Here is a 25,480-nt window from a genome sequence, read left to right on the forward strand (position 1 = left end):
CCTTATGATATGATAAGACTAACTTGATTAGAAAATTCAAATGCTAATCCATATCAACTTCTTAATTATAAACTATTCCTCCTTCCTTGGCCTCAAATTTGTACCAAAGTCTTCAACTTAATTATTACCCCAAAATTTTATTAATTTTACCTTTTTTAGTTGATAAATCAATCATTTATATTAAATTATTACTTTTTTGGTACTTAAATTTTATTACATTTTAAAAAGAAAATATTTACCTAGGCAGAATGATTAACCAATAAAGAAGCTGAGCTCATAACAAAAGAATAGGCCTACTTGCAGCATATTCCTCTGAATAACTTGAGCAAGCGCAGCCTCTTTACTATGTATCTGCTTCAACTGTTGAGTTGAAGTTTCAAGGTTTTTTTTCTTCTTTTTATTTTTTTTTCGATTTTTTCGAATTCGAATTTTTATTTTTAAAGATGCCGGAAGAGACGACGTCCATAGATTACGTCATGGAGAAGGCATCGGGGCCACACTTCTCCGGCCTCCGCAATCCGACCGCCTCGTCCGCCTCCTCCTCCGCCTTCGCAGACGCCAACGCTCCTCGTCAGCCCTTCGTCATCGGTATTACTCACTTCACTTCTCTTCTCTTCTAAACAAACGATTAAAAAAAAAAGAAAATTTCTTTTTTGCTTTCATTATCCAAAAAGTAGCTGGATTTTGCCCTTTTTTTTTTTTGCTTTGAAAAACAAAGCAAAGTTTTTGTTTTTATGAATAACTGTTGCTTGTCTCTAATTTTTCTAACATATCTTAAAATTAATTCGAAAAGATTTTTTTATTTTTTTGTAAAAAAATCATCAAAATTTGATCCTTAGTTTTTGGTTTCCCCTAAATAAGCAGGGGTTTCTGGAGGTACAGCTTCTGGTAAAACGACAGTCTGTGACATGATCATCCAACAGCTTCACGATCACCGCGTTGTTCTTGTCAATCAGGTTCAAATTCAAGTTAATTTCTGCTGTTATTAACTGAAGTTCACCAAGCTGTTGGCTCACATTTTCCTTTTTGGATGCAGGATTCATTTTACCGCGGCTTGACTACTGAAGAGCTGAAACGCGTGCACGAGTATAATTTTGATCATCCCGGTATACTAATTTGATGTCGTTTTCTAATTTTGTTGTCTACTGTTATATTGGATGGCATTGTTCTGATTGTGCATTGTTTTTTTCTTTTAATAATTTATGTAGATGCTTTTGATACTGAGCAGCTTCTGGATTGTATTCAGAAGCTTAAAAGTGGGCACTCTGTTCAGGTCCCAATCTATGATTTTAAGCATCATCGTCGATCTTCAGATAGTTTTCGACAGGTAGTTAGTTCGATCCTTGTTGAACTTTCTATGGCTGATATTAATGCTGGAAGGGGCTAGGTGTATTAAATACAGAACTTGTATTAGTTGTTTTGGTTGTTTGCTTGTATTTTTAGACTATTGCTCACACTTGCATTTTACTTTTTGTTTCTCCTTTTTGTTATCGAATTTATTGTGGCATTGCAAAGTATCTAAATTTTTATTGATGATAAATTCAATAAGTTAGCAAGCTTATATGAGTTTGTACTGTGTTTCATCCATGATCAGGTGAATGCTTCTGATGTCATTATTTTGGAAGGAATTCTTGTTTTCCATGATCAGCGTGTCAGGAACCTTATGAATCTGAAGATTTTTGTTGACACAGGTTTGACATCTTTTATCTAGTTCCTTACTGTCTTGGCATCCTCATAGCATCCTCCAATGATTGTTGTAGACATGTCTATACTTTTAATTTTGTGAAGATGAAGATGTTCTGTCCCTTTTCTTTACGTAAGATTTGATATATCATGGACAGCCATCAAGGTAAACAACCTGTAGCCCTTACCAACCAATCAAAACAAAAGTCATAACTATAAGTTTTAATAACAGGAAATATAAGACAAACAAAATTAAAGTTAAATGTCTATCTAGAAAAAGCTGGTTGGTGTCAAAGCTGATCTGGAAACTCATTTATAAGACAAAGCTCGAAGTCAACTTGTGAATTAATTGCTGACTGCAAACTTTAAAGTTGTAAATAGCGTGCCTCCTCCCAGCAGGCAGAAGAGGAATGTTTAGCAATGGTTGTTTTCAAAAAGCCAACACAATAAATTCTAAGAAATTTTAAACTTGGGTTCTTGGACTCCCGGGGATTGTCACTGATAAAATACACTAAGAACACCATGGTCTCACCTAGTTTAATGACTTTTGCATGCATTTGTGCGTGGGTTGAGCTTGCATGTGCAATGGTGCATCTGTTGTTTTCTATCTGACCATGTTTGTTTCTTTCTTGCTCTCATGGTTTCTAATGGTTCTCTATTTTATTTGGCAATTTTTATTACTTGTAGATGCTGATGTGAGGCTTGCTCGTAGAATAAGACGAGATACAGTTGAGAGGGGAAGGGATGTAAACTCTGTTCTTGAACAAGTAAGCCTATCTATACCACATTTTTCTTTGTAATTTAAGACTTGAAAAACTTCCTGAGATCGTCATAGTATCTGGTGCGGAATTTATTCTTGCCATGATATGCTGCATTGTTTAGTTTTACTTGTGTGGTGTCAGTTCTATTGACACACTGGAATGAAAATCTGGAAGAATAAACAGGGGTGAAGCCCTGGGAAAGATGCTGCTACCTGGATAACCAGAGCAGGGAAGAAACAGTGGTTGTATGTAGATTTGAAACAAAATACGTTGTGATTCTCATATTATTCCATTAAAACTCTTATTGGGAATTTTTGATTAATGTGCTTCCTTACATTTAATTTTTTTCATTATTACATTGCAATTTTGTGTTATTTCTGCAGTATGCCAAGTTTGTCAAGCCTGCATTTGATGATTTTGTTCTGCCATCAAAGAAGTATGCTGATGTCATCATCCCCCGTGGAGGTGATAATCATGTTGCCATTGATTTGATTGTGCAACATATCCACACTAAGCTTGGTCAGCATGATCTATGCAAAATTTATCCTAATGTGTATGTAATTCAGTCAACATTTCAGGTATATCTTGTGCTTTATCTCTATCTTATTTCCGTTATACTTCTGTGCAACTGTTTAATCATGTAGAGGAACAGATATCTGTTATTAGCGGCCATTGCTTGTTACTAGCGCACATAAAACTCTTCCTCCATCTAAATTGATGTCCAGCTCTATAATGTGCCATTTACCCTAAAATATTCAGGTCAACTATTAGTGTACTGTTATGACAGAACGTTGCCACATTAATTGTAGTTAAAGCTTCATTATTGGCGAAAATGTGAGAAATGCTAGGTATTGAAGATTGGCATGTCAGTATAGTTTCTTTTTCTGAGTCAAAATGAATATTAAATAAGAAACCGCTGAACAACACTTGTTGAGCACATATCCCACAAGTTTACCTTTTTTCTCTTTAGATATATGATGCCACTTGCATACTTAAAGTTATTCCCAACAATTTTCAGTTTTATGTCTATGGTCTCTGTATGGTCTTTCTTTTTTTGGTTTTTCCTTTTAATTATTTCATTTGTGGTGCAGATTAGAGGAATGCATACTCTGATTCGAGACCGGGAGATTTCTAAGCATGATTTTGTCTTCTATTCAGATCGTCTTATTCGTCTGGTACCTTCTGCTTTATATCTTATGCATAAACTGTGGTTTGTTTTTTGTTAAATGTTTTATAACCGATTTTATTGCTTCTTACTTAGGTGGTGGAGCATGGTCTTGGGCATTTGCCGTTCACTGAGAAGCAAGTAGTAACTCCTACAGGTATGTTTAATTAAATAATAGTGGCACTTTTTCACGTTGATGGAAATGTCCAGTTCTCCGTTCTTAGTATTTGCAACTGGTAAATGTCCAAAAAAGAAACTGGTGAATTTGCATTTATGTTAAGATAGATGTCCTGATGTGTATTTAAATATATACTTTTTAGTTTCTTGTTGTTCTGATTCCTTAGTGTTCAATCTCTCTCTCTCTCTCCCCATTTGCATGCATAATTGACTGGTTGTGTAGCTGGCATACAATGACAAAGCTTAAGTGCTGTTGACTTATCCAATTTTGCATTGACTATTTCATATCTTAAAACAATTTATCTTCTGCTTATCTTTGAAACCTGCTGTTATTTCTTTTCAGCATCAGTATATACTGGGGTTGATTTTTGCAAAAAGTTGTGTGGCGTTTCCATTGTTCGAAGGTGAGCTTTCAATCAGGTATTGATTTGGTCAGTTTTGGTTATTTGACAGCAGACCTTGTTTAGTCAAAATTGGGTTGTTTGGCGATCTTCTGTTACATATGATGAGTTATGATGAATCTCAGCTCAGGTTTTTCCCCCATTATCTTGTTCTAGATGCTTGATACATGCTGCATATATGTGAGAATTTTAGTTTTGATTATGTAGTTTGTGATTTTCTATATATTACTTTTGTATGTACTAACCAGTTTTTATTCTTATTGTTTATTACAGTGGTGAAAGCATGGAAAATGCATTACGTGCATGTTGCAAAGGAATTAAAATTGGAAAAATTCTGATTCACCGTGATGGGGATAATGGGAAACAGGTTAGTAATGTTACTGCTATCTTTATGTTGTTAGGTATTGCATATAATTAATCTTAACCGTTAATCTGCTTTCTTCAATATTTTTAGTTAATATATGAGAAACTTCCCAAGGACATTTCAGAACGGCATGTCCTGCTTCTGGATCCAGTTCTTGCTACAGGTAAGCTTGTTCCTCTTCCTAGAAGCCAAATTATTCCCTATTTCTTATACCTATAGTTACTATACTATTGCAAGAATAGGCTAAGGGAAAAGAAACTATCCTAAAGCTTTACCACATCGTTTTTCTTCTTTGGTTAATATCACCTTAAGTGGAAAGAATTAGTCCAGAGAAATCATAAATTAGAAATTCTTCTGGCTATCAAATTTAAGAATATTGCCATCACTTTCTGATTATTTCCCAGAACACATCTGTTGTAACTGCAGTTGGTGGTCCCTGGAAATACATTCAGAATTATTTGTCTTGTGTTCTATAATTACTGACTGATTTATGCCTTCCAATGGGAAACCATCTTGATGACTTTTCTTGTAGGGAACTCTGCTAACCACGCCATTGAACTACTCATACAGAAGGGAGTTCCAGAATCTCACATCATATTCCTAAACCTCATCTCTGTGAGTTTTTCATGTTGTTGGCTGCAGATGCATCGAGTATCCTGCAACCCTTCCTACCATCTTTCTTTCCCTCTCTTCCTACATACTGATTCTCCTTTTCTTTTCGTCAGGCACCTGAAGGAATCCATTGTGTTTGCAAACGTTTTCCATCCTTGAAAATTGTCACTTCAGAAATTGATGTTGCATTAAATGAGGAGTTCCGTGTCATACCTGGCATGGGTGAGTTTGGTGATCGTTACTTTGGCACTGATGACTGATCCACCATGGTTGACAGGTAGCAATTGTAACCAGTATCAGATGGACCAGTTGCTTGAATAAGTAATATTCCGAAATACATATGTGTGATCAGCTTAACCATTATATAGAAGCTACCGGCTAGGCTCATTGGACTTCATCAACATTATTGTGACAAAAGTCGAGAGATGATTCCGGTATCATTTATTTTTGTTTCATGTTGCCTTAATTGCTCCATGCATGAGCATGATGAGCTTGCGGATGGAAAAAAATACTTGAACAGCGTGAAGTCATTGGTGTTTGGTAAACGCCATAAAAACATAATGAATACCAAAGTATATGCAGTTGATTTAAGACATTTCCAGCTAATTGTTGTTCTTTCAAGCTGTTATATTTCAGAGGGCATTGCATAATCATATTCATGGGTGTACCTTTCTGAAAGTAGGTGCAAATATTTGTGCTAGTTGAGGAAATCAAGACTGGTTGCTTCTGTACAAGTGTATGCGTTGCTGTTTTTGGAGGATAATTTACCTCATTTTGAGATAACGAGTTAACACACCCTTCATGTCGTGAGCAAATTGGGAAATTGGGAAGCCTCCAGGACTTTTTGATTGCCAATGATCCCCGAACTCCCCAAAATCCCACAACAAATCCCAGTTTGATGCCGGCGTCAGGCGATAGCTTGTCAAATTTTATTCTCTATCACTCACTAGAAGACTACGATGTTTTTTCATCACAATAGGAACAGAAAATTGATTATCAGCGAGGTCCAGAGTTTCGAACCTTTTTAAGTTCCCCAAGGGTTTCTCGAAACATTTGTTAGCTCAGGCACGTCTGAGGCAAGTGTTCTCTGGTCTTTTGTTGTTGCCATTTTAACAAGGACTCATTATCTTTAGTGGCATATCGTTAGGTATTTAGAATCAGTTCTGATATCAATTATCACGGTTCATATTAATTTATAAGATATTGTTTGCTTTATAATATAATTTTATTTCACAAAAGACTTCTTATAAGTTAAAATGGAATGAACATTTAGTTTCACTCTAGTATACATTTAATATGAGATTTACGACTTTTCTTTGAGATCATAACAATCTTCCTAATGTAAGACTTATGATTTCCTTTTGAGAACGTGATACTATGCATGTCAGGTTTCCTATGCAAAATGGGAATTGATCCTGACAATTGCGACAGAATATTTTCATGAAACAAGTTTGATTTCAGACTGAGTACCAGCAAAGTAGGAATCCTTTGTCCTCGGCACGCAGGAATTCTACCTTTGAGCATATTGTTTCGAAGGTGAAGTGTATTAATGTTTGTGCAGCTCTGCAAGTCGGAAGGAATTTCCCCGGAAAGTTGATTGTTGCTTAGGATCAAATATCTGAGCCAAACTCGAGAGCCTATCGAGCTTGGTATCTTACCAGATAAACTGCCGTTTGACATGTCTATATTTCAGGCTCCATTTGATTTTGCTGAGCGCGGCTTGTAGGTATTGATTTTGGCATTGTTTTTTTCAATATTTGGTCGATAGAAAATAAGTTGTTAGCAAACAGCAAAGAAAATAAGTTGTGAGCAAAAAATCATGCAATAATTGATGAAAATTGAATCTGAAAACTTGAACATTGTCTTTTCATTTTATTTAAATGAAATACAATTTTCAATCTAACCAATACACAAAATAAATCCTCTTCCCAACTAGTAGTATTTACACGTTGGGCTACTCCACTCTCCTTTGGTCTGAACTTGATCCCCCAATATGAGTATTATTTTATTAATAAAATAATTATTTTCATTTAGTTTTGATTCAAAAAATATATTTAAACATATAAAAATATTTTGAATATTTTAATTATAAATATTATTATATTACTATTATGGTAATAATTAATAGTTATAGTTGTTTTCATAATAAATATTTTTAATATAAAAATATTACTATTTTAACAGTAAGTGTTACTATTTTTAATATGTATCGAGGGTTGGTGGCTTGAAGAGAGGTTTTCGTTTTTTTTCCCTTGAATCTACAACTTGTAAAAGAAAAAAACCTTGTCACCCTAACAAGAATAGCTTAATTTGAGTAGCTTCAAGGGTGGATATTTCCCTACATAATCTACACTAAAGGTGACACTGACATATAATAATATAACTAGTTTGTTATCCGTACAACCCATTCGAAATGATAAAAATTTTTTTAATTGAGTTAAGAATACTTTGTAAAATAGATACATAACAGTAATTATATTATCATAAATATTATTTTACAAAATATATAGTTGTTGCTATTGTAGGTGCTTTCATATAAAAATATACTTATAAATAACTTCACGAAAAAAAAAAACTTTAAATAAAATCTCTAAACTTATGGTAGAATATGTAATAACTCAATCTCTCTTAAAATTCTATCTTTAGCTAATTGGTTTGCACCTCTTTTCATTAGTTACATTTAACATTGAAAAATAAAATATGTAGTAACTCAATTTCTTTCAAAATCTTATGTTTAACTAGATGATATGCACCACTTTATATTAGTTACATTTAACACTTGAAAAATAGAGTATAAAGTAACTCAATTTCTCTCAAAACTCTATCTTTAACTAGTCGATATGTACTCCTTACATTAGTTACATTTAACATTGAAAAATGATATAAGAGTAATAAATAATGGAATAAAAAAATTATTTTTTATAAATACTCTCAAAGAAAAATCTAGAACATCAGCCATGAAAAGAAAAAATTTAATCCAAACTTATCCTCAAATCTCAAGCTCACTCCCAAAATTCCAACTACAAACCAATCCCATTAGACTTTAAGCCCACGCTCCAACAACCACGTATCAAACTAAGAACCCTGTCAAGTGTCAAATCAAAAACCCTTTAGCATTTCCTTTAAAAAAAACAAATTTTTTTTTATTATTTGTAATTTTCAATGCTCAATTTGCTATAAAAAGCTTACATGAGATTATTTATTTGCTTAAATAGGGTGCCCACATGTATGTAAGTGTTTTTTTTTTTTCATAGTCGAGTTAATTTAGAAATCTAAAATGCATGTAAGTGTTTTCTTTTATTTTTTTCATATTCAAGTTGATTTAATGATTTGAAGTTATATAATCAATTATGTGCTTGTTTGTTAATGATAAATCAAAATAGTATAACTGTACAAATTATAGTACTTCTTTTTACTATTCATTTTTCTTTTAACTTTTTTTTTTGTTTATGTTCATAAATTTTAGATGATAAGATAGACTTGAAATTGAGTATTCTTGTAATGTCAAATTTAATGTGTGTTTAAGAGGAAACATATTTTTTAGTTGTTGAATAAAGTAAAAAACTTTGAAAACACTCAATTTGAAAATTTTATGAGATTCGTGTACTTTTATATGGTTATGAAAAAAATACTAACATGCAAGTAAGCAAACTAATGTTTTGGATTTAATTGATTTTCATTTATTTGGTTGTGGAATGTTCTTTTTATATTATTAATAAATTTATAAAATGAGATTGACATAGCAATTGGAGTAGTTAAACCAATATAAATGTCATTTCACCTATAAGTGAACCTCTCACAAAGTAATTTACTGTTGGACCAAGTGTCAAGCAAGGAAACCCTTTGGGGCTTCTTTTAAATATAGAGTTGAAAATCATAATTAATTAAATAAAAAATATTAATCTTTGGTTTTCTATTTTGAGCATGAAATGTGAAGATTTGATATGTGAAACTCCCAAGAATTCTCAGCATGTTTCATTGCTTTGTGAAGCTTGCCGCTGACCTGCTAGGGCAGAGATGATATTAAACCAAGTGTTAACCAAAAAAGCATTTTGGAGCTTCTTTAAAATATAATTATAAATTAGTGGCAAATTACAAAGGAAGAATGTTTTCCATTTTGCCACCTGGGAAGGTTCAGGGACATGAACAAAATGGTCATCCCAAAGTCATCCAGAAAAATAAAAACCCATTTCTTTGAGACTCTTTAAGATACCATTTCTGCAATATTGAGGTTTGAAAATGCTCATCAATTCAACTTTAGGACATGGTTCTTGAGCCCAGTGTCAAAACCAGCATACATGTCTTTGTTAGAGCAGAAGAAAGAGAAAATTTAGAGAAAAAGAATGTTAGTATTTCTACAATCTTTTGAATACCAAGACCAAGAACATATAGTTCCACTTGGTATAAGAAGGCTCCATTGAAAAGCTTTTCGACTGTTTTTTGGAAGTATGGGTGGACTGGCTGAGTCGCATTTATGAACATTTCTTTGACAACTTGGTTTTCTTTTTCCAGGGTAAGATGGATTTTCCTACCTATTTTTCAGAAAATTGTTTCGCCAAGCTTGACCATATCAGATCATATGCAGGCATTAATGCTGATAATTCATCTTGAAAGTGTCAACTTGTAAAAGGTTAATGAGTTTATTCTTACTTTAAACTAGCTTTTAATATGTGGGATGCATGTGTAATTTTATATCTTATTTAATTTTTAAAAAATAAAACTTAAACATAACTTTTAATAAGGGATATATTTGCTTAATATTGAATTAAACGCTTAAATACGCTTTAATATGAATATTAAACATGCATATATACAATCAAAATATATTAATGATTCACTTCTATTTCATTTATTTATTATATCCTTTATTTCTCTTTTTCTTTCCTTATTATCTTTTTTTTCCCTTTCATTTTTGGAAACTTATGGTTTTTGCTAAACTTTCAAGAATTTAAATAAAAATGTTATGAAAAACATATTTTGACAATTAATCTGAAAATATCTTGAAAATTGTTTGATTGCAAAAGAAAATTTTGACTAAACAAATCATGATATTAATCCCATGAGATCCTCTTGGACAAATAAATTTGATTTTGTTTACTTGAATTTTACCAGTATTTAAGTAGTCAACTAAGCATGTATTTATGGGCCATGTCAAACATTTTTTACCTATTCTTTGATCATGCTGTTTTCTTTTTAAAACTGATTTATTTTTCAAATTTAGGTGTGCAAAGTAATACTATCATATTAATTAGAGCTCGTAATTATATTAAAATTAAAATTAATTGGGAATTCTAATAATGGAAAAATGTTTATGTAATCAATTTGGTCTTCCAAACATAAACTTCAAATCTTGCATTAATTTATTCAAAAAACATCTCATCAAAAAAATTTAATCAAGAAAAAACAAATCTTGTACTAATCAGTAAACACATGTCAAAACAATAAACCATCCATGTAAAATTATTTCCTTTTTGATTAAAGATTTTATCTTTTATATATTTATATAAGATATTAAATATATTTCTAATTTTTGTAGACACTAAAATTATAAACACAAAAATGAATCAAAAAATATATATATAATAAAAATAATTAAAAAAAATGAAAAATAAAAAAGAAGGGAGAGAGGTACGACTGGCAGGGTGCGGACGCACCATGCCAGGCACCTCCCTCACCCTGCCAGACGCGAAAAATTCGCGTCTGGCAGGGTAGTGGAACATGCCCCCCAGTGCCCAGGGACAAGGCAGTGGAGCGTGCCCCCCAGTGCCCAGGGACAAGGCAGTGGAGCGTGCCCCCTCCAGAGCCTAGGAACCGTGTATAAAGGGGAGGGGGCACTGTAGCATTCGGGAGAAGAAAAAAACGGGAGAAAAATCTCAGATCCTGCAAGCAAAAGAAAACAAGCAATCAAAAACCCCAAAGGAACCTGAAAAATCAAAAACATCCTAGTTCTCTAGCAGCTAGAATCAGTCCACAAAAAAAAAATACCCAAAAAAGAAAGAAACGTGTTCAGTGAGAGTGAAAGGGAGAGTCCGGCCAGAGAGGACCGATTGGGGCTGAGGGTTTGTCGTTGGTTGGGGAAAGCCAACTTGAGCGACGTCGATTGGAGAGAGAGCCGACCGATTGGGGAGCAGCAACCACCGTTTGAAAAGTCGACTATTAGGGAGCAGCAGCCACCGGTTGAAAAGCCGACTTGAGCAACGTCGATTGGAGAGAGAGCCGACCGATTGGGGAGCAGCAACCACCGGTTGAAAAGTCGACTGATAGGGAGCAACAGCCACCGGTGGGAGAGCCGATCGTTGGAGGAGTGAAGTCGGTTAGAGAGAGAGAAAAAGCTCGACCGTCGCGCCACCAGATCTGTCGTCGTCGGAAGGAAGAGCTGATCCAAGTGGGGAGCGACGCCACCGGTTGGGGAGCCGACTGTAAGGGAACCCGTGAGGCCACCTATAGATCGACTGCAAGGAGGAGTTCGCCGGCGTGAGGCCTCCTGCAGATCGACGACCAAGGGGAGTTCGCCTACGTGAGAAGGAGAAATCCAGCAGAGGAAGAGTGTAGAGAGAAGTCAGAGAGTTTGTGGGTAGAGAGAGAAAGTGAAGGGAAGAAATGGGAAGAAAAGAAAGAAGAAGGGGTTTTATAGTTAGAGCTTAAAGCTAAACGGTGCCGTTTTGGGGAATAAGATTGGGCAGCTCAAGGGCATTCAAAGCGACTGCGTTTTGGCTCAGGAAGGCTGAATACTTAGGGCATGCTCACGGGCTTTCTGCTAGACTGATGCGTATTGGGCTAAGTTGGGCTTGAATCTTGGGTAAGTTTTAAATCCTGGGCTTTTGTTTGTGATAGTTATGATGATTTTCTTAATGTAGCCTTTTGTTAGTAAAATAATGGGAACATAGTATATTAACATGGTAATATAAATTTAAAATATAAAAAATAAATAAAAAAATCAAAATCATTAAAATAGAAAACATAAAAAATAGGTAAATAACAATAATAAAATAATAATATAAACGAATGAAACAAATGGTAGGCTAAAAGATTAAATTAAGAAATTAAAAATTATTAGATTAACCATTAAAATAATAAAATAGGTATGAGAATCAATATTAGAAAGTTAACTCTTTTAAAAAAATATATAATTAATAAAATAATATACCGATGATGGGATGATCGATCGGGATGCGAGAAGTCGCAATCTCGGGTCGATTTTCCTTAGGTTCGGAATTCGAATTCGGACTCCACCAGAACAATGGGAGGGTCTCGATTTCAAGATTTCGAAATTTTTTATAAAAAATAAAAAAATTAACAACACGAAATCATTTAAAAAAGTAAATAAACAAATAATAGATAAAAAGAAAAAAATGAAAATAATAATAATAATAATTCGAATATATAGTAAGTAATCAATTTGTGAAAATGCAATATACACGGCATAAAACAAATAAAAAAATCTAAAACAACAACTAATTTAAAATTAAGCATTAAATATCAAATGACACAAATTACAAATTAATATATATATTATAAAAAATGTAAAAATAAAGATAAGAAAGTAAAAAAATTATATATATATATATATAATAAGATCTTAGACATTAGGTTTGAATAAAAGATTGCTTATAAAAAATATAATAATAAAACTATAAAAATATATAAAATAAAAATAGTATATAAAAAAATAATATAAAATTTTTGTTCACTAAAATAACATAGAATTATAAACAATTTGTCTAACTATAAGTGAAAAACATAAGAACTTAGAACAAAAAATGTAAAGTATAAAAATTAATAATAATAATAAGAAATAAGAATAGAAAATAGGATAATGAAAAATATAATAAAATAAAAATAATAATTAATTAATAATAACTAAAAAATATAGATAATTGCATTAGCATGACATATATATATTGCATTATGCATATCATTGCATATAAATATTTCTGTTTTCGAGTTTAAGCCCCGATGATGGGATCTTTCGGGTATCTTGCGAAGACGGATATTTCTCGAAAAGTTTCCTAAGTGAAAAGACGTCCTCGGGTCCCACCAGTATGATGGGAGGGCTCGAGAACCATCTTTAATAAAAGGCTTTTACCCGAATTAGGTTCATTATGCACAAAAATATTATTTTAAAAGAAAAACGTACGATTACCCCGATGACGGAAATTATTCGTCGAATTTGCGAAGACGAGTTTCTCGGATAATTCCCTAGGTGAGAGAATATCCCGAGTCCCACCAGTATAATGGGCGGATTTGGGAAAATATCCTCGATAAAAGGTTATTCGTCCGGCATTTTTATCTCACGTCATGCATTTCATCTTGCCACCTATTTGCATTCCATTTTAGGTTAAATATGAGATAAAATAAAAGAATAATAATTAAGAAAAAATAGTGAAATTAAAAATTAAAGCCCAATAGGATAATCTAAAAATAGTACCGTTCATGGAACGAGCGTCCCAGGGGTGCTAATCCTTCCCCGGGCGTAACCGTACTCCCGAACCTAGATCTAGAAAATCGTAGACCGGTTTAAGGTTCTTTTCGGTGGGCTTAAAATTAATTTAAGTTTTCATCGATTAGAATCGAGTCAATAGGTGGCCAATCGCAGCTAGTAAAAAGATTGGTGGCGACTCCTAGTTTAATTTTTTTAGTAAGTTTTTTCACGTTCGCGTCTGGGGGTCGGGTTCTCAGACCCACACGTTACGACAATTTCATGAAAATTCATATATCATTTAGGAATAAATAAATCAAGATTAGCCTTCTATTTCAATGACAAGACCCAAATCTTAATTTTTTTAAGATTACCCTAAACCAGTTTTTTAACATATATGTTAAAGTAAAAAATGAACATTCAATTTGAAACGAAAAAAATAATTATTTTAAATATGTCGACAATACAGTACTTTAACATCAAAATTTAAAAATAATTTTGGAATTGTTTAGAAAAAATTTGTGGGAAAACGGGTACATATATAATCAGTCAATGTTACAAAAATGCTTGTGTGATATTATAAACTTGGCTTGAAATGATGTCATTACTCTAATTGAAGAAATGTCTGCTATTACAAGGAGAAAAGACAATAGGGTAAAATCAAACAAAGTCTAGCCCCTTTGATACTCACTAACTTATTGAATTCATATAAGATAAGATTAAGCAGGCACACAATTTTCAAACAATTCTTACGTGTACAACAAGGCTCAAGATATTGACACCCATCTACTTTCTACTCAAATATGAACCTCATACGGGGATTATTGGAAAATGTTAATTTGTGGTTTAAGTCATAAGTGTTAAATTGAGATATGAATCACATATTGTACGATATTAATAATTAGGGTTTAAGCCTTTTCACATTTGATAGCAAATGACAATGACATAATTATGTTAGTAACTAGAATGAACCTAGTACTTTCTCTTGACAAAGACAAGTGGTGAAACTTGGAGCATGAGATCAAACCCACTTTAAAGAAGACTTTTTCAAAATTAATAGTCAATAATTCAAAAATATTGTCCATTTTGTGGGTACTTTTATTTTATTTCGTGAATTAAATATAATATTAAGTGTAATTCGTAATTTAAACTATTGGTTTAGATATCTTCAAATTTAGAGCTATTTTCCCTTGGTAAGTAAGTTACGTTGTAAAAGGTTCATCACACGTGAACCATTAAAAAAAAAAACTGCATTTAGCTTAACTTTTAGAATATAAAACCTGTCAAAAGCTGCATTTAGTTTTCTAGAATATCAAACCTTGGAATGCTAACTTCCCAGGAAAGGGGTAACTGTAAGATTGGGTTGTGCTTTGAGGAATGGACTAATGGCACACACTAGGGAAAATGGAAAACCACTTTTCAATCCTACTTAAAGTAGCTTCCAGGAAGAAGGCAATCCCCGTGGAAGGATTTGTCCATTGGAATGTACCTGGTAGAAAAGTTTATGTTGTAAGCTGTAGGTTAGTCGGCAGATTACACCATGTTGATACTTGACTTCCACGTAAATGCATGGAAGATTGAAAGAGTAAATTATGGCTGTAGAAAATAAACATTGGCTATTCAGATATCCAACAAAAAGAAAGAAAAAAAAATCACATCAGAAGAATAAAATAAAGTGGAGAAAACAAAAGTTACAGTTTCGAGGAGACTTTTCCAGTTCATATTAGACTGTTTTCAAGGACTTTTCGGTTCACATATTCCTCTTGGAATATTCTGGCATGTGGTCCAGTTTTCGTTGACGGCTAAATAGTTTTTACATGACAAATTAATCTATAGTACTGTTTGTACTGAAAAACTAGGAAAACTCATGGCCATTGTTCCGATGAGGGGACCACTACTATAATTTATCAGGTTAAGTATTTGATGTTAACTACCATCCATATGGTATTGCCAAGATAGGCTGAATTTGTTGGTTTGACTGCTGATCTGAATACATGACTCTAAATATGCAGAAAGTCCATTAAAATCCATCCTGAGCTTTCTTTATATAATAGAATAGCATCTTTTAAATGTGTCAGAATTCTTTGAAACTCCTTTCGCTTCTTAAACATGAATCATCACAAAGCCTCCATTCAACTTCTTTCTCTTATAGTACTGATATCAGGAATTCTGTACTCCAAAACCATTCAATTTGGTTTCTGCCAGACTGACCTTAATGCCAGTTGCATTGAAGCTGAGAGGGAGGCACTGCTCAAGTTCAAAGAAGGCCTTACAGACCCTTCAGGTCGGCTGTCATCTTGGATCGGAGGAAATTGCTGTAGATGGAACGGTGTTAGTTGCAACAGCAGATCTGGTCATGTTTCCAAGCTCAACCTTCGCAATACACATCCAGATGACTTCGATGCTGATGGAACAGTGTACAAATTGGGTGGTAAGATCAATCCATCCTTGCTTAATTTGAAAGTGTTGAATTACTTGGACTTGAGTGGAAATGACTTTCGAGGTGTCATTCCAGACTTCGTTGGATCACTAAGGAAGTTGGTGTACCTCAATCTTTCTGGTGCATCTTTCAAAGGAATGATACCTCCAAATCTAGGAAACCTCTCGAAGTTGAGTTATCTTGATCTCAGTAATACGCTCGATGACTCAACGGAGAGCAATCTCAGATGGCTCTCCCGTCTCTCTTCCTTGAAATATCTTAATTTGGGAGGTATAAATCTGATCAAGGCATCGAGATATTGGCTTCAAGCTTTCAACATGCTACCTTCCCTTGAGGAGCTGCACTTGTATAATTGTCAACTTTCCAATCTCCCCGTCACTCTACCATTCATCAACTTTACGTCTCTTTTGGTACTTGACCTCTCCAACAATGGATTCAGCTCCACAATACCACTTTGGTTGTCCAATTGTACTAACCTTCGCCATCTTGATCTCAACTCCAACAATCTCCAAGGTGAACTTCCAAATGAATTTGCAAACCTGAAAAATATCCGATACCTTGATTTGTCTCAGAATTCAAACATCAATGGAAAATTAACTAGAGATTTAGGAAACCTCTGCAATTTGCAGAGCTTGAAGCTCTCTGTTAACAATATCAGTGGTGAGATAACTGAGTTCATTGATGGTTTATCTGGATGCAACAACAGTATCTTGGAGACCCTAGATATTGGATACAACAAATTAATTGGCAACCTGCCTAGTTCCCTAGGATATCTTACGAAGTTGAGATCCATTAAACTTTGGTCTAACTCGTTTCAAGGTTCAATTCCTCCATCAATTGGAAATTTATCATTATTGGAGGACTTCTACCTTGCGAACAATCAGATGAGTGGCATCCCAGAAAGTCTTGGTCAACTCTCAGCCCTAGCTGCTCTAGATTTCTCAGAAAACTTGTGGGAAGGTATCATCACGGAAGCTCATTTTGTGAACCTCTCAAGTCTAACGGATTTTCGTCTCTATAGGTTGTCCGAGAACATTTCCTTGGTATTCAATATCAGTTCTGATTGGATTCCCCCTTTCAAACTCAAGTACATCAAGATTAGATCATGTCAACTAGGTCCAAATTTTCCTAGGTGGCTTAGAAATCAAAACGAGCTGACAACTTTGGTACTCAACCATGCGGGGATAACAGGTACTATACCTGATTGGTTTCTGCAATTGAATCTTCAGTTTGAGGAACTAGATATTGGTTCTAATCAATTGAGTGGACAGATACCAAGCTCCTTGCACTTCCGTGACTTAGCCACCGCTGATTTCAGTTTTAACTCCTTTGAAGGTCCGTTCCCACGCTTATCATCTAATGTGACTACATTATTTTTGAATAATAATCTACTTTCAGGCCCAATTCCCCAGGACATTGGTGAAGTAATGTTCCTTGTTGAGGCCATGTATATCTATGACAACTCTTTTGATGGTAGTATTCCACTGTCAATGGGTAATTTAACAGAACTACTAACCTTGGATATGTCAAACAATAATTTGTCTGGGGAGATTCCTGAATTTTGGAATCATATTCCTTTCTTGTTGATTCTAGATTTGTCAAATAACAATCTTTCTGGTAAAATACCTACATCATTAGGTATTCCTAGTTCACTGAAATTCTTGAAACTCAGTAACAATAATCTCTCTGGTCAAATCCCTCCTTCCTTGCAGAACTGCACTCTAATGCTTAGTATTGATCTTGGTGACAATCAATTATCTGGAAACCTTCCAAGTTGGATTGGAAAAAGCATGAAATCATTGTTGATCTTGCGCTTGCGATCCAACTTCTTTGGTGGAAGCATTCCTGGGGAGATATGTGACCTTCCATATCTTCATTTGTTGGACCTTGCAAACAACAGCCTCTCAGGATCCATTCCTTCTTGTGTAGGAAATCTGACTGGAATGAAGTATCAACTTAAGGATATGAATGCAGAGTTGTATCAGGGACAACTGAGGGTGGTGACAAAAGGAAGGGAACTTGAATATCAAAGCACTCTTTACCTTGTCAACAGTCTCGATCTTTCAAGCAATAATCTATCAGGAACGTTGCCAATTGGGCTTACAAGCCTTGTTGAGCTTGGGACATTGAACTTGTCAATGAATCATTTGATGGGGACAATACCAGAAAATATAGGTGAACTGAAACTATTGGAAACTCTTGACTTATCGAGAAACAAGCTTTATGGCCAAATTCCACCAGGAATGGTTTCTCTGACATTTTTGAATCACTTGAATTTTTCATACAACAATTTGTCTGGAAAAATTCCAACGACCAACCAGTTCCAAAGTCTTAATGATCCATCAATCTATGAGGGAAATCCTGCCCTTTGTGGGCTTCCATTATCAACTAAGTGCACTGATAGCAATGAAACAACTCATTCCTTTGATGGAGACAAAGACAACGGAGATGCTAAGGACAAAGACGAGATTGAGCTTCTCGGGTTCTTTATTAGCTTGGTGTTGGGTTTCTTTGTGGGGTTTTGGGGAGTCTGTGGGACTCTGATCATCAAGAAATCATGGAGACTGGCTTATTTTTCTTTTGTTGATAGAACGAAGGACAAATTCCTTGCATTCTTCCTGGTAAATGTTCATCGTCTGCGAAGGAAAATCTTCAGGAATTAAAGAAAGCTTAGCATATCTCCAATGTAGCGAGTATCCATTACTTGCATGAGATATTGGTACTCTAATTAATAATAAGATGATACAATAAGAATTTATTTTATGATACTTGAAGCTTTTTTAACCAGAATTGTGTTAAGAAAAATTAATTAAATAGTAATTATTTTATATCTAAAAATAAATAAATAAATAAATTTAATGTTTATTGACATAAAAATTCCCATATTATTATATTTGGAGCTATTCAAATTATATCCATTTAGCAATTAATACACTTTTTTCTCACTATGAAAGAATTTAGATTTCATTTCATCATTTCTAAAAATTTAACAATGCAATGACAAGAGATGGATCAAAGAATTTTTCTGCGTGGTGTCATGAAATTTGTTTAGATGAGTTGTTTTGAGAGACTGAAAATGCAGTCAAGGACCAAGAAGAGGAAGTATCATTACAAGTCTCAAAAGCAAGATTTAAATTTTGAAGAGGAAGATTAGTTTAGGTTTTGATTTTTTTAATATAATCTTAGATTATAGAATAAATTTTTTTTGTTTATCATGTAGTATTTAAATATTAATATATAATTGTTTTTGGATAAATATATATATACTTTGACTTGGAGCCTTTACTCCACTCTCTATAAAATTGAAAAAAAAATTAGCAAGTTTATTAATATCATTAATTACATAAAATTCTAATATAAATAATATAATAAGAAGAAAATTTTAACATTTTAGTAAATGACTGGTTTCATGTGACACCACTTTCCTTCATGTAGGTCAAGAATGACAATATATATATATATATATATATATATATATATATATAAATCGAACAAATCAAATAAAAAATATTGTTAAAAATAAATATAAATGTATATATTAAATACATAAAAAAAGTATTCGAGAATTTACTTTGGTAAATAAAAGACTCAACAATTAAATGAAGAGTTCAAAAATTTTGGATTAAAAAAAGATTTAAGTTATTCTTCAAAGGGTGAAATAATAATTTAAAAAATATTAAGAAGGGCTAAGTAAAATCCTTTTGGAACGTTATGTGACTTGGGAACTGCTTCTCTGAAACATTGTTGGCTTAAACTGAGAGCCCATGTACCGTTTGCGTATCTCCAACACAAATCCTAGCTTCAGTTGCGAACCTGGTTCGGTCACTCTCGACAAATCTGTTGTACCATGTTCTTGCTTGCAAAATTATGTAATCTATTTATTAGAATTGTTGTAATCTGTTGTACCATGTTTGCTTGTCAAATTGTCGAATGCGCTGGCTAATCAGAGACCACATCCTTTCTAACCACCAAACTCCATTATCAAATGCCCTTGCTTTTTCTTTCATTATAAATGATAGTTTTGTCTGCAGTAAAATATTTTATTGTTGAATGGAAAATTTGAAAAGATGCATTCTAACAATACAAAATTTGATTAACAGCATTCTTTGAGCAGAGGATGCTGCTTTGCAATGAAATAGGAAGACATTAGTAACTTTCTTTACCCATATCTGTATTTATACAGCCACTCTGCTGATAAAAACAGTAACAGACTGCTACAATTTCAGCATGAGTAGTTAGCTTATTTAGAACATGCTTATTATGGTATCTTGCAACTAAACCTGGGTTTCTTGCTTGTTCATTGATCTTCTTAGGCGAGCTAATTTCAATGATACACACACCATTACCCTTTCTTTCTTATCATCAAGGAATTGGAAATAGACACGCCTCCAAGATTTCTTCAGTATTAAGGGCCCGCACACTCCCCAAAATCCCACAACAAATCCCGGTCCCATGCTGATATAGAACCACAGCATTTCGTTGTCATCTCCATCTTCAGTGTCCTTGTTTCCAGCGCCAGGGGAATGTGTTGGATCATCATCGCCGTTGCACCTTGTTGGCAGTGGTAGCCCACAAAGTCCATTGTTACCTTCATATATGGATGGATCAATGAAGGTTTGAAACTGGTTGGCTGATGGAATCTTACCTGACAGGTTATTATATGAAAGGTTCAAGTGATTCAATGAAGTTAAGGAGACCATGCTTGGTGGGATCATGCCAGAAAGTTGATTTCTTGAGAGATCGAGTGTCTCCAGCCATTGCAAGCGACCAATACCTGATGGTATCTTTCCTGTCAAATGGTTCATGGACAAGTTCAAAGTGCCCAATCTTGATAGATTTGTCAGCTCTTCAGGGAAATCTCCAGATAAGTTGTTGCTTGAAAGGTCTATGCTATTCACAAGAAAAAGAAAAACATCATAAAAGAGATCTCTTCCTTTTGCCACAACCCACAACTGCGACTCATATCTGTTATCCTTAATAATGGTTGAAAATCCACTCATATTGCCAATACAACGAGGAATTGATCCTGACAAATTGTTTTCTCCCAAGTCCAGTATATGGAGAAGGGAAAGATTGCATAATTGTCTTGGAATATCCCCAGTGAACATGTTAGACCGTAAACTTAGAATCAACAAAGATGGCATCGTTTCTCCAATCCAAGTTGGGATGTCTCCAGAAAGCTTGTTGTCGCCAAGGTCAAGAGTTTCAATGAGGGTGCAATTCTGCAGGGTAGGTGAGAGTTCCCCAGAAAGATTGTTTGTGCTCAATCTTAAGTATTTAAGTGCAGTCAAAGAACCCAAAGAATGTGGTATATCCCCAGATAAACTGTTATTAGACATATCAATAAGATACAAGTCTGGTATGTTATTCCAGATATCAGGAATTTTTCCAGTCAACTGATTGTCTGAGATGACAAAAGTAAGCAAGAAACTCATTTCTCTAATGGATGAGGGAATAGAACCATTTAAGGAGTTGAAAGAGAGATCAACATCAGCCAACATGGGCATTCTTTCACCAATATCATGAGGAATCGGTCCAGAAAACATATTATGGTCAAGATGGAATGAAGCCAAATTCAATGAAAAAATCGGTAGAGGGCCTATGAAATTATTATAGTTCAAGAAAACAATTCCTTGAGGCATAAACGTTACGGTGTTTGGCAGTGTACCAGTTAACTGATTGTAACTGAAGTCTAGTTCATTCAAAACTAAATCTAACTCCCAAAACCACTTTGGGATGGTGCCTGAAATCCCAGCATTCCACACAGCTACAGTCTTTAGCTCATCTTGATTTCTCAGCCATTCTGGAAATTTAGGGCCTACTAGGCATGATTTGAGATTTATGTATGTAAGTTTGAAAGGAGGAATCCAATTGGTACTCATATTGAAAATCAAGGTGATGTTCCTAGACATTTGAGCAATGGATAGCTCCTTTAAGCTTGTGAGATTAGAAAAATGAGCCTCTGTTACAACACCATGCCATTGATTACCTTTGACATCTAATGAGGCTAACGAGGAGATTTGTCCAAGGCTTCTTGGGATTGTTCCTTCCATTGCATTTTCTGAGAGATAGAATTCCTGTAATGAAGACAAATTCCCTATGGATTCGGGAATGGAACCTTCAAAGTAGTTTTTCATGAGAAAAAGATGTTTTAAGTTCCTCAAGTGTCCTAAGGAATCAGGAAGAATGCCGTGCAGTTCATTGTAACCCAAATGCAATGACTCTAAGCTGCAATTGTTGCATTGAGATAAGCCATTGATAAATTCACCTATATCACCAGTAATCTTGTTGAAAGAGAGATCAAGCACATGCAAATTACAGAGGCTTCCCAAATTTCTTTTTGACAACTTGCCTTCAATAAATGAATTTTTAGACAAATCAAGGTTTTGAAGATTGATCATGCCTGCAAATCCATCAGGAATTTCGCCTCTGAGGTTGTTTGAGTTGAGATCAAGGTACTCAAGACCACTTATATTAAAAAGCCAACTAGGTATTGAGGAGTTGAAACCATTGTTTGAGAGATCAAGCACCGAAAGGGATGAAAAATTAACAAGGGGAAGTGAGAGAGGAAGAATGGAAAGTCCACAAGCTGGTAAGTGCAACTCCTCTAATGAAGGAAGCATGTTGACAGCTTGAAGCCAGTACGTCCCAACCTTGCTAAGATCAACACTTCCCAAATTTAGGTGTTTCAATTTAGAAAGGGTTGATAACCAATGTAAGTCATTCTTGTTTGAGTCACTAAAACAAGAATTGAGATCAAGATAGTGCAAGTTGGTAAGGTTTCCAAGAAATGAAGGAATTGGTCCACCAAAAAATGCACCCGAGAGATTGAGATATCTCAAAGTCTTGAGTGATCCGACAAAGTTTGGGATGGAGACTCCTTCAAAATTGTTCATACTCAAGTCTAAGTACCTCAAATATTGCAAATCAAGCAAAGAAGGATGTATCTTACCGCTTAATACATAAGATGTTACATCCATATCGGGATTATTGGAATCCAAGTTGCGAAGTTTGAGCTTGGTGACATGATGTCCGAGCTTGTCACTGCACTGCACACCAACCCAGATACAACAATCTTGTCCTCTCCAAGAAGAGAGCCTCCCTGAGGGATCTGTGAGACCTTCTTTGAATTTGAGAAGAGCTTCCCTCTCCTTTGCAATGCAACTAACATTTTGACTCTCGCATGAACCAAATTTAATAATTTCAAGGTAAAGGAGCTCAGAGGAGAGGATCATAATAAAAAACGAACACCAGACAGAAGCACTGGTGTTTGCCATGTCTCTTGCAGGTAAGAAAATGTAGGAAGATGCACTTGAGCTTATGTTATTATAGGAACCAAAATAATAATAATAATAAATAAAAAGAAGAGTTCTTTTACTTAATGTCTTTGTGCTGGACCATTGAGGAAGCCATAGATTTCTCGGTTCCACTGTCTTTCGCACATATATAAGATATTTTTATTCAAGAGCTGTTTTATAAAAGTCATAACTATACAAGGAGTCGTGTGGGAAATCACTTAAATATTTTCATATTCCAAGTTGCTACTTCTCATTATTTCTAATGTAACAGGAACTTCCATTCATTCTCTCTCCTTAGTAGAGGAAAGTATCATATAAAACATACAGCTTTTCCATCCCACTTGTTCTTTATTAATTTGTTTATTTATTTTTTATCAGAAAAGAACCCACTAGTTTGAAAAAGAGTAGATTATACCAGAAACATGCATCTAGACTTACTTTGACCCAATAGGGGTCAAAAATGATGTCCACATTGTGGAGCTGAATGAAGGTTTTCTGTACTTTAAATCTTTTTTTTTTTCTTTTCTTGAAGTCAAGTAACAGTTTGGATAATGACCAAATTGTCAATGCTGTAGTTTCCAAGAAAGGAAAGTATGGATTCTTAAGCCTTGGGTTGGGACAACAGTTTGGCACCCATCAATTCTAGCAAAATCTAAAAAAACCAGCTGAATGAAAGGGTGAAAGTGAACTCACCTCAATTCTAGTTCCAAGAAGATTGACCATTTTTTATTATTTCCAACATTACTAGAAATGCAGAGATGCATACACTTGCATACAAAGTCATTTCCATAAAAGATTTATGAACTATAATGCAATTTTTAGCTATTGTTCACATGCAATTAATGTCCAAATGACTGATAAGAAAATCAATGAGTATGCACTTTTGCTCCTACTATTTATAGGGAAAAATGAAAAAAGAAGAAAAGAAAAGAACAAAGTTGCTTTATGTTAAAGTCAAAAGTTTATTGGTGAACCATTTGAGGAATCCATAGTTTTCTCAGCTCAGTTGTCTCATGCAAATGTTTAAGATTTTCTGACAGTCTTTCTTTATAAGAAGTCATGAGGGAAATGATTTAAAATGGGCTGTTATTTTCCTAGCTATTTTCCATTATTCTTTGAAGTAAGAGGAATTTCCATTTTCTCTGTCTGCTTAATCCAAAATCTAGCTGACAAAAATTTAGACATAAAAAAAATAAAAAAGGTGGAACTCAAGCTAATAACAGTTCCAAGAAGATTAAACCTTTTTTTTTAACCTTTCCAGTATAGTAGAAACATGTAGGTGCAGACAATAGCAGACCAAGACAGTGCTATAAAAATTTCATAAACTATGCAACTTTTACCGAGTATATATTTTATTTTTGGCATGCAATGACACAAATATGGGTTTGTTTTGACTAGCATCGGGTACAGGTAAAGAAGGACAACCCATAGCAGAAACTGGAAAATTTCAGCCTATTCATACCGTGGAAAATGGGAAATTTTCACACTTTCCATATTTGTGGAAATTTATTAACCAAATTGTACTCCTCGAGTGGCGGAAGACGTTGCATCTTTCTAATGAAGAGTTGAACACAACTTAGAAAGCCAGTTTCAAATAATTAAGTGGTTAGGAACAGGGCAAGAAAGTAATGTATGGATAGGGACACTAGACACCCATCCATCATTTCAAAGACTAATTGAAGAACCTGTTTTAAAAGAATACTTTTGATAATGCCTTTCCACAAGCAAGAGCTGGGAGGATTTGGAGAAGCTTGAAGATTAATTGCAAACGCTCTTGTATGATGATTATTTTCTTCGACAAATTTAATGACGTGACAATGCCATATGGCATTGACATGTAACGTAGCACTAACATGATGACATGATAGTGCTACATGGTAATATTGACATAGCGGATAAAAAAAATTACAAAAACAATCTGTTTCACGTCATAGAAAGTAAATTGAACAAAAATGTATAATACAATGATTAAATTTAATAAAATTGAGATGTTTAGATACTAAATTAAAAAAATATTTAAAAAATATAAATATTTGAGTAGATAATATGTATACTTATTAATAAGCTAAATGTTTAAGTATACAAAATTTATAGTGTTAAGAAATATATATATATATATATATATATATATATATATATATATAAATTCTTACTTGATTA

General features: G+C 34.0%; 3 protein-coding genes across 3 annotated transcripts; 2 read left to right on the forward strand and 1 right to left on the reverse strand.

Moving 5' to 3' along the window:
• Nucleotides 1-352: 352 nt before the first annotated feature.
• LOC18600990 (uridine/cytidine kinase UKL1, chloroplastic) lies at nucleotides 353-5,769 on the forward strand. Its single transcript, XM_007031779.3, has 14 exons — nucleotides 353-588; nucleotides 865-956; nucleotides 1,037-1,106; nucleotides 1,209-1,327; nucleotides 1,595-1,691; nucleotides 2,371-2,450; nucleotides 2,828-3,022; nucleotides 3,536-3,619; nucleotides 3,706-3,766; nucleotides 4,130-4,190; nucleotides 4,461-4,554; nucleotides 4,642-4,714; nucleotides 5,084-5,166; nucleotides 5,277-5,769. Exons 1-14 carry the CDS (start codon nucleotides 444-446, stop codon nucleotides 5,421-5,423), a joined length of 1,401 nt encoding a protein of 466 aa, XP_007031841.2. The 5' UTR covers nucleotides 353-443; the 3' UTR covers nucleotides 5,424-5,769.
• Nucleotides 5,770-15,469: 9,700 nt separating this feature from the next.
• Nucleotides 15,470-18,768, forward strand: LOC18600992 (receptor-like protein EIX2). The gene is made up of 2 exons (XM_088805199.1): nucleotides 15,470-16,013; nucleotides 16,098-18,768. The coding sequence occupies exons 1-2, from the start codon at nucleotides 15,692-15,694 to the stop codon at nucleotides 18,683-18,685; spliced, it is 2,910 nt and encodes a 969-aa protein (XP_088661325.1). The 5' UTR covers nucleotides 15,470-15,691; the 3' UTR covers nucleotides 18,686-18,768.
• A 1,342-nt stretch (nucleotides 18,769-20,110) lies between these two features.
• On the reverse strand, nucleotides 20,111-23,299 carry LOC18600993 (receptor-like protein EIX2). The gene has a single exon (XM_018118907.2). It carries the CDS (start codon nucleotides 23,297-23,299, stop codon nucleotides 20,297-20,299), a length of 3,003 nt encoding a protein of 1,000 aa, XP_017974396.1. The 3' UTR covers nucleotides 20,111-20,296.
• Nucleotides 23,300-25,480: the final 2,181 nt, after the last annotated feature.

The sequence above is a fragment of the Theobroma cacao genome, chromosome 4 (assembly GCF_053813885.1).
Source record: "Theobroma cacao isolate CCN51 chromosome 4, ASM5381388v1, whole genome shotgun sequence".
NCBI lineage: Eukaryota > Viridiplantae > Streptophyta > Magnoliopsida > Malvales > Malvaceae > Theobroma > Theobroma cacao.

Excerpts from the sequence above, each read along its gene's own strand:
- LOC18600990 (XM_007031779.3), top strand. The coding sequence starts at position 444 with ATGCCGGAAGAGACGACGTCCATAGATTACGTCATGGAGAAGGCATCG. Across the intron at positions 957-1,036 it reads GCGTTGTTCTTGTCAATCAG|GATTCATTTTACCGCGGCTT; the intron begins GTTCAAATTCAA and ends TTTTGGATGCAG. Across the intron at positions 2,451-2,827 it reads TAAACTCTGTTCTTGAACAA|TATGCCAAGTTTGTCAAGCC; the intron begins GTAAGCCTATCT and ends TTATTTCTGCAG.
- LOC18600992 (XM_088805199.1), top strand. The coding sequence starts at position 15,692 with ATGAATCATCACAAAGCCTCCATTCAACTTCTTTCTCTTATAGTACTG. Across the intron at positions 16,014-16,097 it reads AACAGTGTACAAATTGGGTG|ACTTCGTTGGATCACTAAGG; the intron begins GTAAGATCAATC and ends GTGTCATTCCAG.
- LOC18600993 (XM_018118907.2), bottom strand. The coding sequence starts at position 23,299 with ATGGCAAACACCAGTGCTTCTGTCTGGTGTTCGTTTTTTATTATGATC.